The sequence below is a fragment of the Coenobita brevimanus genome, chromosome 33 (assembly GCF_032717465.1).
Source record: "Coenobita brevimanus isolate Jiangsu-jjx chromosome 33, ASM3271746v2, whole genome shotgun sequence".
Taxonomy (NCBI): domain Eukaryota; kingdom Metazoa; phylum Arthropoda; class Malacostraca; order Decapoda; family Coenobitidae; genus Coenobita; species Coenobita brevimanus.
The window spans coordinates 28,861,139-28,880,334 of NC_136986.1; the positions used below are offsets into that span (position 1 = coordinate 28,861,139).

A 19,196-nucleotide genomic window follows, 5' to 3' on the forward strand; every position below is an offset into this window, starting at 1 on the left:
GAAATAGTATCTGCCAACCCTCTAATTTTCCCCACAAGTACAAGGAAATCGTAGCCAGAGTTCCAAACTGAATAAACGCCTGCTATCCAGTGCTGAACTGGTAGTTCAGAGCTTTGTTGGACTGAAGAGGGAAAAATGCACAATGATATTATTACTTGTGCAGTATATGTTCTCATTTTATTTCCTTCATTATAACTTGTACCAGGATTTTTTTCCTTTTGCATCATATTTTGCACAGCTAAATGACAGAATAACAATTCTGTAGTTATACATCCTTTCCTTGACACTTTTCATGACTAGCAACATATCATAGTGCTGATATCTAGTTACAGCTTAGCATTCAAGATGGAGAGATGATAATATTAGGCCAAGTTAAAGTGAACAGAGTAGAGTAACTGGTCTTTTTCCCGTGAGAATCTCTGGTTGCGGTTTTGTTTCGGCAGGACAGTAATCCCACGGTGGATGGAAAGCTAATGACAAGGAGAACTGGAGCTCCCGTTTCATCAGCCCTCGGGAATACTTCCATTTGCTGTACTTTTTCACTGTCTCAGTAACACAGAGAGTAGGTCACCATGCTCTTCAATACGAGTTTATCTTACTGTCAGCACCAGACTACATGCACATTACACACTACACTTTCTATTCAAAATTCAAAAAATAGCGTCATTTAACCAAACCTCAGAGTCCCTGGGAGGTTGGGGGGGGGACTATAAATTCCCCCACCATCTGCCCCTCTCCCGGTGACGACTCAACGATTGCCTGGAACCATTGTCTGACTCACTTCTTCATTTCTGCAACGTTTGCGGGCTTTCCTCTAACTTTCTCTCTGTTGGGCATCCCTTCCTCTAAACCTCACCTTCTCTTCTTAACTGAGATTCAGCTGTCTGAGATAATTGATAGTAAACCCTTCTATGTATCCTCATACTTTCTCTATACTCATTTCAAAGCCAAAGGTGGCTGTTGTGTATCTTTCTCTCATGTTCCTGAATTTGATTCTTCAGAATTCTCTATCTTATGGCTTCAGCTTTCCTGTCATTCTCTGACTAAATATATCTGTGCTGTTTACTTATCCCCTGATTCTACTGACTATGAAAAATTCTTTGACTATCTTATGTCTACGATTGAACACATTCTATACATTTCTCCTTTCTCGGAAATCTCCATTCTAGGAGATTTCAATGTTCATCACCACTTTTGGGTCTCCTCTCCTTTCACTGATCCACCTGGTGAACAAGCCTACATCTTTTCTATCCTTAACCCCTTAAGACCGCAATTATTTCAGGCGGGTCCCCCCCCACCCCACAGCCGCATTTTGGGAGGGGGGGATGGGCAACTTTCACCAAGGGCAAATTGATTGTGTTCTGGCTAAAGAGGAAGAAATTACACACCTGACAATTCAATCTGCACCTCTGAAGGCCTAATGGTTACCGCACAATCGTGCATCAAAGTTAAACAAAGTTTTAAATAGTTACCCCTCAAAAACAATATAAAACGTGAAAGCTTTGAGAACTACCTATTATTTTTATTGAAACAGGTCATTTGAAAGTGTTTTGTCACACCAACCATGAAAACAGATGTATGTAGGTATGGGGAGATAACTAGGCTGTGGGAGATAAAGTAGGCCATGGGGAGTAGGCCTATAGGTACGGGGGTTGGAAAAATAACCAACTTTTCACATGAAAAGAAAGTACTTCAGTGTGTTCTGTTACATCTTGGTGGCCTGATACTCTTGGGGGTCTGTAGGGGGTGAGAGGGTAATGAGGGACAAGGAGGGAGGTATGGGGTGGGGTTTGGGGGGGACACAAGGCTAGCAGGGTGGGAGGAGGGTATGAGTGGGTGGGAAGGGACACAGGTGGTGGTGGAAGGAGAGATGCAGGTGCATGGAAGGGTGGGAGGGTGATGGGGGACAAGGAGGAAGTGAGGAGGTGGGGTAGAGGCTGAAACCGAGGTGACCCAGAGGGGGGGGTGCCCCCCCACCACCTGGGTCAGTCCGATCCCCACTCACCCCACCTCAGGGGTTAGTTCTCATTGGCCTGAAGCCATGTACATCATAAACTGGGCGCAGCAGCACTTTACATTTTTTTAAAAGCCGTGCTCAATTGATGCGATTAGGCAGTTTGGCATAAAACTCTCATCACATCAGTTAATGCAATTAGGCATTAAGAGATTAATGACCTAGTGCAGCTTGTACAGCACACTACCCGTATCCCTGAACATCTTGAATAGAGTTACAATGTACTTGACCTCTTTCTTACAACTAATACTTCTGTTTATGCTGTTAATCTTTCCTTTCCATTGGGCTCCTCCAATCACAGCCTTATTACCTTAACTGGCCCTATCACTCCAGTATGGCCTGTGGACCCTCCAAAGAAATGACAGTTGTGGCACTTTGGAGCTGATGATTGGGAGACCCTTAGGCAGTACATCATTCTTTTTCTCAAAAATGATTTTTGCTTCCATAGCTGGGAGTCATCTAAGTGTGCCTCGTACATTACAGAGGTTATTCTCTTGGGCAGGGAAGCCATACATAACTTTTTCTCATATCCTATGACTAAAGCAAAAAAAAAAAAAAATTAGTTTAATCACGCTTGTTCTAACTCTGTCCACAGCAAGGAGAGGGCCTATAAAAGGTACCGGAGCCAATCCATCCCTAAATCACATCTTTTTTATGTTTCTGCCTGGTATCATGCTAAGTCTGTTCTTTGATATGCTAAAAATAATTTCATCCACACTAAACGTTCTCAACTCTCCAACTTGAATTCTTCCCGCTCCTTCTGGCACCTTGCCAAAAACCTTTCTAACAACTTTACCTCATCATCCTACCCTCCTATCTTCCACTCAGATAGTTCAGTAGCTATTTCTTCTACTGGTAAAGCAGATCTCCTTGCTCAGACTTTCTCTTCCAATTCCACCTTAGATGATTCTGGTTCTTCCTCCATCACTTCCCCCCTCTCACTTCCTCATGGTTGACATTAAAATTTCTTCAACTAATGTATTTTCTGCCATCACTGGCCTCAGTACTTACAAGGCATATGAACCTAATGGGATCCCTCCTGTTGTCCTCAAGAACTGTGCTTCTTTGCATACACCCTGAATAGGTACAGTAAACCCTTTCATCTTGGTCTATCAATTTGTACCTTTCCTTCTTGCTGGAAGTTTGCTCTCATTCACTAAGTCCCAAAAAAGAGTAACCATTCCCAACCCTCTAACTATCTCACAATTGCTTTAACATCCTGTATATCAAAAGTTGTCGAGTCTATTCTTTACAGAAAAATTTTAAAGCATCTTTCCTATCACAACCTACTTTCTGATCATTACTATGGGTTCTGGTAGGGACGCTCCACTAGCGATCTTCTCACCTACCTTTCAGACTCCTGGTCATCCTCCTTTCGGGACTTTGGCAAAAACTTTGCCATTGCACTTGGCATCTCAAAGGCTTTCGATCGAGTCTGGCATTAATTGTTAAGTTCCAAATTGCCTTCTTACAGTTTCTATCCTTCTATTTGTGCCTTCATCTATAGCTTCCATTCTGGTTGTTCTATAGCTGCTGTTGCAGACGGCCACCGTTCTTCTCCTAGATCTATCAATAGTGGCGTTCCTCAGGGCTCTCACCTATCACCAACTCTCTTCCTTTAATTCATCATTGACCCTTTAAGTTGTACATCTAGCCCTATCCACTCAAATGCTGATGATTTCACCCTTCACCTTTCCATTCGGTTCCCCCAATGTCCATCTAACAGTTACTTCAACAAACAAAGGATGAAGATATGGCACACCTAATGTCTGACTTGGCTCGTATCTCTGACTGGGATAAAAGTAATCTTGTTGTTTTTAATGCATCAAAGACTCAGTTTTTACACCTGTCGACCCAACAAAATGTCTCCATGGTTGTTTAATCTGTACATGGATGGGGTAATAAAAGAGGTACAAGGTAGGGCAGAGGATGTTGAAGTGGCCCTGGTGAGAGAGAGTAGTGTTCGGAAACTCCCTGTACTGTTGTTTGCAGATAATTCTGCGTTGTTCAGTAAAGACGAAGGGGAGTTGCAAGGCTTGGTGGATGAGTTTGGGAGAGTGTGTAAGAAACGGAATCTAAAGGTGAATGTAGGGACGAGTAAAGTAATGGTCTTTGAAGGAGGTGAAGTCAGTGAATGTACAGTGAGGTTGAATGGTTAGGAAATGGAATGTGAGTACGTTTAAGTACTTGGGTAGTGTGATGAGTAAAGATGGAAGTTTGGAGGGTGAAAGGGTACAACAAGGAAGAAAGGTTGCTAGTTTCTTGAAAGCAATGATAAGAAACAGTATTGAAATTCTTGGTGTCTCACTTAACAGTGCCCTCAGCTGGACCTCTCATGTCAGATCACTTGCTAAAACCGCCTCAAAGAAACTTGGATTATTGTACAGAGTCCGTAACTTCTTCGCTGATGAGCAGTTAGCTATAATTTATAAGAGTCATGTGCGCTCTCAGCTTGAATATTGCTCACCCTTGTGGAATGGTTGTGGAGAGGTTGCATTAAGACAACTAGACAAAATTCAGAATAAAGCTGTTAGAATCATTAACAACCCTGCCATTACATATAAACTACCTCCCCTGCAAGTAAGAAGGAATGTTGCCTCCCTTGCATTATTTTACAGATATTTTTTTGGCAAATGCTCAGACGAAGTTGCGTCCATGGTGCCACCTCTCCATGCCTTCCCTCATGCTACACGGGCATCTGGTAGCACTCATGACTGGAATGTCACTCAACCATATTGCAGAACTTCTGCCTATCAGAATTCTTTCATTCCCCGAACTGCATCTCTCAGGAACTCGCTTCCCCAGAGTTGTTTTCCTCCAAATTTCAACCCACAACTGTTCAAGTCTAACTGTTACAGATATTTTATGAATAGAGGACACCAGTAATCTGGTGTATGGATTATTTTTTTTCCCCATTTGTTTTTCCTTCCTCCGTTCTGTTATTTAAAAAAAAAAAAAATGGACTTGATAAAGTTACTACATGACAGTATTGTGATACCAACTCTAATGTATGGAAGTGAAGCTTGGACGTTGTTGGAAGGACACAAGTCAAGAGTGGGAGCAGAGGAAATGAGTTATTTTGGAAGAGCCTCTGGAGTCACATGGAGAGACAGGCTGACAAATGAGGATATAAAGGAGCATTGTGGTGTGGATGTGGATGTGATAGGAAGCGTTAGGAGAACACACTGAGGTGGTTTGGCCATGTGGAGAGGATGGAGGGTGAGAGACTGGTGAGGAGAGTATGTGAGTGAGGTGGAGGGGGGGAGAGGGAGGGGGAGGCCGAGGATGAGATGGAGGGATGGAGTGGAGAGGTATATGAAAGAGGGGGTGTGTGAGTTGGGAGCAGGGCAGTGAAATGGCGTGGGACAGGGCGACGTGGAGGCGATTTGTTTGTTGCCACCCCGTACGGGATTCAGGCGTCTGGCAGTGGATAGATAGACAGACCCAACAAAATCTTCCATAGGAGTACCCACTAATGTTTGATAATATTCAGCTCAATCTTGCATCGTCTTTAAACATACTTGGAGTTTCATTCTCTCGGGATTTATCTTGGAAAAATCATATTACATTTCTTGTATAATCTGCATCCAAGAGATTAGGTGTGCTAAGCCGACTCCGTACCTTCTTTACCCCTGCACAGTTGTTGACTTTATACATGGGTTTTATTCGCCCCTGTGTAGAGTACAACTCTCATATGTGGAAAGGCTCCCCACACACAGCTCTTCTCTTCAAGGTGGAGTCAAAGGCGTTTCGTCTCATTAACTCTCCTACTCTAACTGGCTCCCTTCAACCTCTGTCTCACTGTTGCATCTTTATCAGTAGTCACTGCTCCTCTGAACTATCTGCTTGCACCCCTCCACCTCTACGACAGTCGTGTAGCACCCGCCTACAGGAGTAGACTGTAGCATCAGTCGAGCAGGGCAGTACTCCCAAGGTGGATGGAAAGCTGATGAGAGGGAGAGCTGGAGCTCCCGTTTCACCAGCCCTCAGGACTAGTTCCTGACCATCCCCCTTTCCTGAAATTTTTCAGTGTCTCAGTAACACAGAAAGCAGGCTAGCATGCTCTCCAATACAAGTTTCTCTAACTATCAACACCAGACTACATGCACAGTACACACTACACTTCCTTTTCCAAAATTCAAACAAATTATGGCATCTCTAAACATAGCCTCTGAGTCCCCAGGAATGGGGACCATATATGCCCTCACCATCCGCCCCTCTCCTGGTGACGACTCGAGCTGCCTGGAACCACTGTCTGACTCACTACTACTTCATTTCTGCAACATTCTAGCCTTTCCTCTAACTTTCCCTCTGTTGAGCACCACCTCTCCTCCTCTAAACCTCACCTTTTCCTAACAGAGGCTCAGCTGTCTGAGGTAACTGACAGCAAACCCTTTTCTGTATCCTCCTACTTTCTCTATACTCATTTCAAAGCCAAAGGTGGCTGTTGTGTTTATATATGCAACGACTTATTTTGCTCGTGTCCCTGAACTCGATTCTTCTGAATTCTCAACACTCTGACTTCGGCTTTCCTGTCATTCTCTGACTAAGTATATCTGCATTGTTTACTTAACCCTATTTCTACTGACTACCAAAAATTCTTTGACCATCTTACTTCTACGATGGAACACATCCTATCAATTTCTCCTTTCTCTGAAATCCCCATTCTAGGAGATTTCAATGTTCACTACCACCTTTGGGTCTCCTTTCCTTTCACTGATCCACCTGGTGAACAAGCCTACATCTTATCTATCCGTAATGACCTAGAGCAGCTTGTACAGCACCCTACCTGTATCCCTGACCGCCTTGGAGAGAGCTCCAACATACTTGACCTCTTCCTTACAACTACTCCTTCTGCTTACACTGTTAATTATTCCTTTCCATTGGGCTCCTCTGAAAACAACCTTATTACCCTAACCTGTCCTATCACTCCTGTACGGCCTGTGGAACCTCAAAAGAAACGTCGACTGTGGTACTTTTAGAGCTGGAGATTCGGAGGCCCTCAGGCAGTACTTCATTGATTTCCCATGGAATGATAATTGCTTCCATGGCCGTGAACCAGTCGAGTGTGCGTTGCACATTATGGGAGTTAATTTCTCGGGAATGGAAGCATACATTCCCTTCTCATATCCTTTGACTAATACAAGAAAGCCTTGGTTTAATCGCGCCTGTTCTAATGTTGTCTATGACAAGGAGAGGGCCTATAAATGGTATCAAAGCCAACCCACCCTTGAATCACATCGTTTTTTATGTTTCTTCTTGGAATCGAGCTAAGTCTGTTCTTCGTTCTGCTAAAAAATAATTTAACTCATACTAAATTCTCTCAACTCTCCAACTCGAATTCTTCCCGCTCCTTCTGGCACCTTGCCAAAAACCTTTCTAACAACTTTACCTCATCATCCTTCCCTCCTCTTTTCTACTCTAATGGTTCTGTAGCTATATCTTCTACTGATAAAGCAGATCTCTTTGCCCAGACTTTTTCCTCCAATTCCACCTTAGACGAATCCGGTGCTATTCCTCCATCACTTACCCCCTCAGACTTCCTCATGGCTGACATTAAAATTTCTTCAGCTGATGTATTTTCTACCATCACAGGCCTCAATACTAACAAGGCATATGGGCCTGATGGGGTCCCTCCTGTTGTCCTCAAGAACCGTACTTCTGTGCTCACATCCTGTCTAGGTAAAATATTTTGCCTTTGTCTGTCAACTTGTACCTTTCCCTCTTGCTGGAAGTTTGCTCTCATTCAGCCAGTCCCAAAGAAGGGTGACCATTCCCAACCGTCTAACTATCGTCCAATTGCTTTAACATCCTGTATCTCAAAATTTTTTGAGTCAGTTCTTAACAGAAAATATTTAAAGCATCTTTCCTATCACAACCTTCATTCTGATTGTCAGTATGGGTTCCATCAAGGACGCTCCACTGGCGATCTTCTCACTTACCTTTCAAACTCCAGGTCATCTTCCTTTCGGGACTTTGCCGAAAGCTTTGTCATTGCACTTGACATTTCAAAGGCTTTCGATCGAGTCTGACATAAATCTTTAATTTCCAAACTGCCCTCTTACGGTTTCTATCCTTCTATATGTACCTTTATCTACAGCTTTCTTTCTGGTCGTTCTATAGCCGCTGTTGTAGACGGCCATCATTCTTCTCTTAGATCTGTCATCGGTGGTGTTCCTCAGCGCTCTGTCCTATCACCAACTCTCTTCCTCTTATTCATCAATGACCTTCTAAGCTGTACATCTAACCCTATCAACTCGTACGCTGATGACTCCACCCTTCACCTTTCCATTCGGTTCCGACAATGTCCAGCTCAGCATTTACTTCAACACACAAGGGATGAGGCTATGGCACATCTAATGTCTGACTTAATGGCTTGTATCTCTGAGTGGGGTAAAAATAATCTTGTTTTTAATGCATCAAAGACTCAGTTCTTACAAGTATCAACCCGACAAAATCTTTCTTGGGAATACCCACTAATGTTTAATAATTTTCAGCTTAATCTTGCATCATCCTTGAACATGCTTGGGGTTTCATTCACCTGGGACTTGTTTTGGAAAGATTATATTACATTTCTTGTAAAATCTGCTTCCAAGAGATTTAGTGTGCTAGGCCAACTCCGTTCCTTCTTTACCCCTGGACAGTTGTTGACTTTATACAGGGGTTTTATCCGCCCCTGTGTAGAGTACAACTCTCATGTGTGGGGAGGCTCCCCACATAGAGCTCTTCTCAATAGGGTGAAGTCAAAGGCTTTTCGTCTCATTAACTCTCCTTCTCTTGCTGGCTCCCTTCAACCTCTGTCTCTTCGTCGCACTGTTGCATCTTTATCTCTTTTCTTTCGCTTCTCCAATGGTCACTGCTTCTCTGAACTGTCTGCTTGCATCCCTCCACTTCTGCGATGGGCACGTAGCACCCGTCTAGCAACAAACTCTCTTCCTTTGTCTGTCCAACTCTCTAATGCAAGAGTTAACCGTTACTCCCAGTCCTTCACTTATGCAACAGGTCAACTGTGGAACACTCTCCCTCTGTATTTCCTGCTAGCTATGATCTCCAGTCTCTCAAACCCAGTGTGTCCAGGCATCTTTAAATGATCGGATTTTGAATTTGGCTCTCTCTTGTATTGTTTTTGTCTTGAAAGTAACAGTATTACGGGCTCTTGGCCTTTGGTTCCTTTGTACTAGCAAAAAAAAAAAAAAAAAAAAAAACTTTCTGTCCAACTCTCTAATGCAAGAGCTAACCGTTATTCCCAGTCCTTCATTTATGCAACAGGTCTGCTGTGAAACTATTTCCCTCTGTCTGTATTTCCCTACTTCCTTTGAGCTCCAGTCTTTCAAATTCAGTATGTCCAGGCATTTCGAAATGAACTGATTTTGAATCTGGCTCTCGGTTGTCTTTTTCTTTTTCATGAAAGGAACGGTTGGCGGTTTCCTTGCTTTCGGGTCCTTCTTCCTTGCATATAAAAAAGAACAAAATGTCTACCATAGGAACCAATTAACTGAACAAGACTTATTAGCAGAAAACATCGAAAGCATCGAAAAGGCGGTTCTATGCGATGAACAGATGATAAGTGATGAATTTACTTCATACATTTTTTTTTTCCTTTTATTCTTGCTACCGCCAGAAAAATTCACTTAGGAGACAATTTTCAGACGGTGGGGATAGTAATAGCTTTCCTTGATGAGGGGATTAAAATATTATTGCTTCAATTAGATACAGCTTTCACTACAAGAGTTCTTCCAAACACTCTATGAAACTGTCCCTTCATTAGCTACAGAACATGATAAATTACACCCTTTTAATGTCGAGAGAATAAAAATAATTCATTCTGCCTGAAAACTATAAACGTGTTGTGCAGGTACAGCATGTTGGTTCACTTGCCGTACAGTCCTGACGGTGCCCGGGTGCTGCAAGTGGCTTCCTGGACCCCCACATCAGGTCTACGCTATCTCACACCTCCCACGCTTTTCCCGGAGAAATACACCAAGTAATGTGGACAGATTACTGGCGACTTCAAAACTGGAGTATCTTGTGTACTCTGTTGAAATTACTGGGCATTACAAAATTAGAAAAAATAAGTAACGTATGCAAATTACTCACTAGTATAGACTGGGTTATGCTCATTGTATTCTAACTTGGTCTAAAATTGTCATCTCTATCTTGAATGGTAAGGATTAACAAGAGATTAACACAAAATTGGTGATAGTCATGAGAAAGTGTTATAGAAATGAAGTTGAGCCATAGCATTGTATTTTTCTGCATCTGAAGTATGTGAAATATGTTGCGAAAGGCTGAAAGTATAGGACAAATTAGTGTAAAAGAGGTATAACTTGGAGCTTAGAGTATACATGTTATAGACAATGTAATCAAAGAGAACGTCGAGCCGATAAACAATTACTAACACGAAATAAATATTAGCAATCAACTAATAATTATAAAAATCTGTCACAGGGTAGCCTCCCTGTACTTGCTTAAAATAATACGCAATAACCTTTCTTCCTGTAGGATTATCACAGAATGAATAACATGTCACTTCACTCCAATGTTGCACTACAACATCCATAGATTTAGAATAGTGAATTATTTTTGTCAGTTTCCATGGCGCTACGATCAACGTGACGGTGTTACCACATGAACCCTATTGGCAAGAGTCCATCGAGGGCAACACCACCAGGTACTCAGGCACTGACTTCAACCAGCTGGTTGCGATTGGCCATGCTCTGAATTTTGCTTTCCGTGTTCTTCCATCATGCAGCTGGATCGAGGTGAGACTTATAAACTTGTATACGCTCAAACTTTAGCTGTTACTATTTGTTGCTGTAGTGAAGTAAAAAAAAAAAAAAAAAAAAAAAAAGTTATACGGTTATTCAAATTCCATTCAGCTTCAGTACATCAGTGTTCTACAGTACCATCCTAGATGAAACAAGTAGTCTTAATGAAGTGGCACTTTAACCTTTTCACTGCCCCCAGTGATAAGCGGTGTCGAGCAATGAAACGTACAAACTGCGTTGGCAAATAGTCTCGTCAGTTTCACCCAAAACTGCATGATAAACCCCAGGGATATTTGTCCTGTTTGGCGTCTTTTATGAACCTCCAGTATGTAAACATAATTTCACCCATGGTACATCCCTGTTAGAATGACAGCTTTTTCACATGCACCGATACGTTTCTTTCGACTATAATATCTCTGTTTTGATACATATCTCATTATTTACAGGATGTTGTTAAATTTCTCTTGAAACAGTTTGGTACTGAAAGCAGTAATACGAGTATATGTCTCATTTTGAATGACTATTTCCTGACTGGGAGAATTTGAAATTAAAAGGAAAATTACCTTAGCTCGTCCATTTTCCCTGGGCAGTTTGTTGGCTTTGTCGAAGGGATATTTGTTACTCTGAAGTAGTTCTCTCTCTCTCTCTCTCTCTCTCTCTCTCTCTCTCTCTCTCTCTCTCTCTCTCTCTCTCTCCTTTTAAACAGTGGAAGTAATTAAGGGAATAACTTCTCGCCATCACCTCTTCTTTGTGCTTCCTACTTCTCCCACTTCACTGCAGCGTTGCACATCTTTCCTTATTTTACTGACATTTTAAAGATCATTACTCCTCTGAAGTGAATGCCTCTGTCCCTCCCCAGTTACGAAAGCCATATAGCATACGCCAAGCAATGAACCGTATTCCCCTTTCCTGTCCAGCTCATTCTTGCAAGAGTTACCAGATATTCTCAGTCCTCATGTATACAACTGATTAATGAAGGAGCTGTCTTCATCATTCTGTATTTCCCTGTCTGTGATCTCCAAACATCGAAACTATGTATCCAATCCAGACATCTCGAAATAAACGTGACGATTTTTTTAGTTCTTACTAGGAAGAACAATATATTATTTTACTTGGAGCCCTTGACTTGTTCTGTATTCTGCACTAAAATGATTAGTTTCTTTCAAATTAGGAAGGACGTCTTCCTGGTACGCTCTAAGGAAAGCCACATCATCACTTCTAGGTCGAAACATTTCTATGAAGGAGTTTTTTGTAAAAATTACATGAGAAAACAGTATATCAATTGGGACTTTCATTTCTTTATTTTAATGTTGCATTTGCTTGCAGGTGACAGATCAGGTGGAGATTCGTAAATCATTCATGGCAACAGTGATATATGCTGTTATTCCACAACAGCTAGAGAGGTGAGATTCTAAGCTAAGGGTAACCTTTGTGTAGTGCCAGTAAGTTAGGTTAAGATGTAATATAAGTTTAACTTTAGTTGTAAGATAGTTGTAATTTAGTAATTAAGAACAATTTAGTATGTGTGAATAATTAAAATCTAGAATAAGTGTATTATAAGTATTAAATAAGAATGATTTTTATATTGTAGAGATAAGTTAGAAGTGAACATCTATGTATTATGTAGTTCGCATTATTACATCAGCCGACCACACTCCCTCCTCCCCTCCATACACTTCCTCCCTCCCTCCACCATGAAACACGCGGGTAGCGAAAAAGGAGTTGACGAACATTTAAATTGGCTTAATCTTCATAACCTCTTGCTTGAGTAAATTCAAAGATATCTTTCGGTTTCAGTTCATTTTATTGATAGAAATGCTAATTGAGAAAGTGCCAGAAGGGGAGAAACAGTCCATAATATTCTATATATTTAGTAACCTCGAAATATCGATCGTTTTACATTCCCACGCATGGTTAACTGATGAAATAGCATCCGAACATCATTACGAAGGCTTGATATTAAGTGATGTGATCATTCTTGATACTACTAAAGTTTTTCTCCATCGTCGTGTAATCTTTCTGAGATACGATAAGCTCTAAAGAAGTCAATTCCCGGATGAGTGTTGCGAGACATGCTTGTTAACGTGAAAGCTGTAACACCCTCGAATGCAATGGACTGAGGTATCCGATGTTATATAAGGCGTGGGCGAGCATCCTCCCCCCTTACTGTTTTTTAACCAGCCCATTTCCCACTGACCGGGCTAATGTGTGGCCCGGCCTGCACTACAGGTGCAGGGAATCTTTGAGCGAACGAACGATGTGACGGTCACACACACCACAAAGCCAGTCAGGAGACAGGACGTGTGTGCTGGGCAATCCCCAGGTCCTATCCTCCCCACTTACTGTTTTTTAACCAGCCCATACACCACTGACCGGGCTAATGTATGGCCCGGCCTGCACAATAGGTGCAGGGAATCTTTGAATGAACGATGTGACGGTCACCACGAAGCCAGCCAGGAGACAGGACGTGTTTGCTGGGCAATCCCCAGGTCCTGTCCTACCCCCTTACTGTTTTTTAACCAGCCCGTATCCCACTGACCGGGCTAATGTATGGCCCGGCCTACACTGTAGGTGCAGGGAACCTTTAAACGAACGAACGATGTGACGGTGTGACTCATTCCACTGTCTTTGTTTGATTCGCAGGTCTGTTTAAGCGTCATAATCTCCCCCCTTCCGATGTTTTCACATTGAGACTTATAGAGAATAGATTGATTACTAGTGTGTTCAATCGCAAAGTTCTTGTGTGACTCATTCCACCGCCTTTGTTTGATTCGCAGATTTTAACATCGTCGTAATCTGCCAAACGCGTCACCACACATACCATACACTTCCCCCCCCCCTCTATTAATTGTGTTTGGCAAATATATAAATCATTGTACCTTAATCTAAATCTGGGAGTTTTCTGTATTATAAGCCACAAGGGAAATAACTGAAGTGCATTTCCTTAGTCTAAAATGATAAACTTTAATTCTCGGAAGTTGTGTATTAAGTTTGGTCATTTTGGGTCTTACCATTAATTGTACAGAGTGTTATGGTTAAATCTCACCATTGAAGGGAAAGTGTTATTGCTGGAGAGTGATGTAGGATGTATTATTGTGTAAGTGGTCTTTAAATCGTTTAGTATCGTCCCCCCTCGAGTCCTTCAGTGACCAAGGAGAACGACATCCACTCATAAGTCGCAATGGTCCTTCTGTTCCAAGTGGTATTAGATCAGTGTTAACTAGGGAAGTGAGTCTATGGATTAAGCATGATCTAATTTTGGGTATGATTAAAATCGATGTTATACACTTTAAATTCGGGTTTCCAACTACCCTCCTTTGATGGCTATGTACGGGGTGGCCCGCAAGGTGAACTAGGGAGAATAACAACTCGAGAACCCAAGCCTTCCTCTGTTCATGCTGACCCATTCAGTATGAAATGTGATCCTACAGTTTGGACATCAATCGGGCAAGTCATTGGTAGGCTATCTATTTCGGAGTAAAAGGGGCGTAAAACACCCCAGATGGTTTGGGTTACACTAAAACAGGCTCAGTAACTTATGGCAGCCACGTTGGTAAGTCAAAAGTGTTATGCTCAAGGTCAGTACAGTGACGGCTGGCCATAAAGAATATCACGCTACCACACCTACCATCCTCCATAAATTCTAAATACAACCTTGAATTGAACTGAAGACGATTAGAACCGGCATAGAAACTTCACCTGATACTAAATTCCCATTACCAACTGACACCCTTGTAATCTCAACTTTAAATTCAGTGCGCATTCCTGGCGATTTACACTCCAACGCTAAGCGTGTGACATAAGAAATTGTTGTAAGAGGAGAGGTTGTAGTGACATGAAGGTTTTGTGGAATTAGAATCATCGTAACATTACTGTGGTGTTTTAACAGTGAGAGAGAATTAAAATTCTATAGCAATACACTGGGTGGGATTAGCGGTGATATTAAAATTCTCGGCAATACACTGGTGGCCACTGAGTTATACATAAAAGTTCCTACCATTACATTTGCACTGCAGTGTTCACTGTTATTGCCGATAATCCAACTTAATTGCAGGTAGTTTTATGTAGGAAGGAAAAGCTATACATCGTCAAAAGAGAGAGATAGCATATCTAATTTGAAATTGTGTATGTCTTTTTAATCACTGATAACCCGTGATGAAAGTAATTTTTTTTTACTTTTGTTTTACATGTTAAAGTGGAGTAACTACATAATGATCCTGTCAATGAACAAAAGTCAAGAGCATTCTTCTACTGACTGCCTACAAATGTGGAACTGCATTCTGTACAATAATTTCCTCCTTTTGCTTGTTCACAATAATGACACTTCTTTCGGTTTACTTATGTTACTAAGAAACATTGGTAAGCCTAAGAAAGTCCATCCCATAATGAAGGGTTTAGAAACGGGCTCAGTTGACTCAACTGCTGAAAAGAATCTCTTATCAGCTGAGAAAAAAAAAAAGTGTCAGTAGCTCCATGTTTTGTTCTGGCAGTGCGCCCAAGGACTAAATATACATCTGCGTTAAAAGTATATCTGCGCCCAGTTCTTGGTTATTTTTGTCTTTCCAAAATAAAAAACAGGACAAGGATGGATAAATAGATGGGAAGATGATGATGGAGTTGTAAATGATAGTTGTAGTCTGATAACGTTCTGTAAATGATAGTTGTAGTCTGATAACGTTCTGTAAATGATAGTTGTAGTCTGATAACGTTCTGTAAATGATAGTTGTAGTCTGATAACGTTCTGTAAATGATAGTTGTAGTCTGATAACGTTCTGTAAATGATAGTTGTAGTCTGATAACGTTCTGTAAATGATAGTTGTAATCTGATAACGTTCTGTAAATGATAGTTGTAGTCTGATAACGTTCTGTAAATGATAGTTGTAGTCTGATAACGTTCTGTAAATGATAGTTGTAGTCTGATAACGTTCTGTAAATGATAGTTGTAGTCTGATAACGTTCTGTAAATGATAGTTGTAGTCTGATAACGTTCGATGGTAGACGAAATGATCTGGAGGGTATGCATGGAGCTATGGGAAGATGAAGCTGTAAACGTAAAAAATCTCTAATATTCTGACACTGCTTCGGGACTTCACTTTCAGCTGAAACATAATAATAATAATAGTAATAATAATAATAATAATTTTAAATATTCTATCCATCATCCAATCCTATGTTGCCCCATGAGAAGCGTAGGTGCCCGGGGCTAGGCAAGTTGGTCCTGACATTTAATCTCATCTGGTAAATTACCAATATGCTGGGAATCGAACCAGGGACTCTCAGGTGAGAGCCAGGCAGCATACCACTACACCACGACCAGGTAAAAGATAACTCACGTTGTCACAATCTTGTAACCAACGTTCCTCCGCCCCCACTGTGGACATCGAGAGGATGAGTTAACCCCCTGGCACTCGGGCAAGCAGATGCTTTTAATCTATCCCAAGCACTTACGGCAAGTCAGAATGACTCTCGCCTGAGAGTCCCTGGTTTGATTCCGAGCATATTGGTAATTTACCAGATGATTTTTCCTGTGTACAGTACAGGTTTCTCTCTTCATTCTGACTTGCCGTAAGTGCTTGGGATAGATTAAAAGCATCTACCTGCCCGAATGCCAGGGGGTTAACTCATCCTCTCGATGCCCACAGTGGGGGCGGAGGAACGTTGGTTACAAGATTGTGACAACGTTAGTTAACTTTTTACCTGGTCGTGGTGTAGTGGTATGCTGCCTGGCTCTCACCTGAGAGTCCCGGGTTCGATTCCCAGCATATTGGTAATTTACCAGATGATTTTTCCTGTGTACAGTACAGGTTTCTCTCTTCATCCTTGAGTGACACTGAGTGAGCAATAAACCCCAACCACCCCTTGGATATAAATTCACACAGGCTCAATCCGATTGGCGTGCACTAATTACCGTAATGACCGTTATTATTATTATTATTATTATTATTATTATTCGAGAACAAATTCTTTCCCATGGTTAGATGGAAGAAATGGCTATTATATTGTTACGTCCTCACCCCACACTGCCACAGACTCCAACAGCAGCAGTTCAGTACAGGAAGGACGTTGCCCAGTGAGTTGTTCTTCCTATGGTCAGCCTATAGGTGTACAGTACACAAGATCAGCTGAGACGAAAATAAATACTGGCTCCTTAAAGTTCACTGGCTTTATTTTCCAAATTATTCCACTTAATGCTTTCCAACTTCACTGTTCTCACAAGCGTTAGAGCTATACACACTTTACTAACTGTTATTACACTTAATGCTTGAGAACACTTCACTGTTATTACACTTACTGCATGACACTTCACTCTTATTACAACTACCGAAAATAGTCTTCACTAACAGTAATTACACTTAATGCTTCCCAGCAGCACTTCACAAACGTCACTGACTGCACTGATACTGCACTACACTGTTACCGACTGCACTTCACTCAAACTGACCTGAAACCCAACTAAACCTTCCCTAGCCTCTCCCCAGCTTTATATAAGCTTGCATTTTACTAGAAATGTCTACATTCTACGAGAACAACAGTTGCCAATTCAGAGACAACCAAAACAGGCCAAATTTGTATTACGTTACATAACATTATAAATCATTAACCATATGAACATAAATTACATAATAAGCAATCACTTAAACGAAACATTATTGAAAAAAAGAACACAAAAATAAATGCATAACTTATGAAACAACTACGCTCACATACAGCAGGCAAACTGGCAACTGTGACTCGTACCGGAACTAGCTACCGTAAATATCAGGAAACGTCGAGAAAGATCTCGGCTACCTAACTGGTAAATCTTGCTTCTTAACAATATATACAAACGTAGCCTCTAACAATGTTTCCAGATGGGATTTCACTTTCGCCTATGAACAAATTCCTTCTAAATTCGCCATGGCCACGCCGGCCATAACACCCAGTTGGCTGAGCTTCTACTACCCACTGAGTGGCCAAGTGTGGATCGGTGTTCTGGCTTGTACGCTGACTGTCTGCTTCACACTTGTCAAGGTAAATATGCAGTAGTTAGTCACGGTCACATCCAGTATTAGTATTAACAGGCAGCAGAAAATGGTTCCCTATGTTATTATATTAATAAAACAATAATTATGATGATGATAATAATAATAATAATAATAATAATAATAATAATTAATATTACTATTATTATTATTAATCTCCGACAGGAGGTATATATTTTTCCTCACGTTGGTTTGTCTACCTATCTGTCTGTCCGTCTGTCTGTTAGTAGGATTACTCAAAAAGTTTTGAACAGATTTTGATGAAATTTTGTGGAAGGGTCGGCCATGAGCCAATGAATAAATAAATGGATTTGGGGCAGGATCCGGAGCCGGATCCTGCCCCAAATATCTCCAAAAGTTCACAATGAATTTCCATGAGATTTTGTGGAAATTTGTGCCATGGACCAAGAAAGAATCGATTAAGTTTTAGGGCTGATCCGGATCTGGGTCCCATATCCAAGGATCCGGATCCGGTATAACTCAAAAACTTATGAATGGAATTTGATAACATTTTGTGGTAGGGTGGACCGTGAGCCAAGGAAGTAGTAGTAGTGGAGATTCGCCTCCCCAATATGGGGAGGTCACGGGCAGGAAAAAGTCCATCACGGTAGATGTTCTTAAGGCGGGCTACAAACTAGCAAGGAGGTGGGTAGGCGGAGACCACCCCCAAAGCACGGCTGCAGGAGTGTGTCCAGTGACACTCGCTGCAGTTTGAAATCTGTCTACTCTACCAGCAGGTCAGTTGCTCAGACTGGACCGGAGGTGGGCTGTTGCAGGGCAGTCCAGAACATAATGAAGTAAAGGTTGATTGCTTTGTCCAAGGCAGTGAGGGCATGGGTCAGGGTTCCTACCAGCCATCTGGCTGTAACAGGGAAATCCTAATCGCAAGCAGTGAAGACGCACTATAATATGATTGGGTGTGCCTGGGGTAACTGATAGGGGTGTATAGGACATCGCTGTCGTGTACCATTGTGCTGAGCGTGACCCCTCCCAAAGCCGTGACTCATGTTCGTCACGTGACAGGTGGCCGATGGTGGTGATGGCCTTGCGCATGATGAGAGAGAAGCTGGACCACAAGGGAAACGTGACCTCAGGAAGAGAGCAGGCATGAGCAACAACATCAGCACTTTCGTTCCCCATAATGCCAACATGGCCAGGTAGCCAGTGAAGAAAGATTTCGCCACCTCTCCTAGTAATAGTTGATGCTCGTCAACAGATGAACATTGTCATGGAAGCGATGCACCATGAGGCCATGGAGGGAGGAGAGGGAGTCTGTGTGGATCACAACACGCTGAGAGAGGTGTCGATCAGCATGTCTAAGTGCACCAAGTATGGCTACCAACTCAGTCTGGTATACAGAAACTCCAGTGAATACGTGCCAAGCCTCAACAT

At 41.9% G+C, this 19,196-nt stretch overlaps 1 protein-coding gene across 1 annotated transcript in view; it reads left to right on the top strand.

The window, feature by feature from the left end:
• Positions 1–18,965, top strand: part of LOC145395843 (uncharacterized) — a 34,375-nt gene extending 15,410 nt beyond the window's left edge. Inside the window, exons 2-6 of the mRNA XM_080269373.1 lie at positions 9,870–9,998; positions 10,605–10,776; positions 12,109–12,185; positions 17,634–17,793; positions 18,828–18,965. Of these exons, the coding sequence (XP_080125499.1) occupies positions 9,870–9,998; positions 10,605–10,776; positions 12,109–12,185; positions 17,634–17,793; positions 18,828–18,965 (676 nt within the window). The remainder of the gene's footprint in view (positions 1–9,869; positions 9,999–10,604; positions 10,777–12,108; positions 12,186–17,633; positions 17,794–18,827) is intronic.
• Positions 18,966–19,196: the final 231 nt, after the last annotated feature.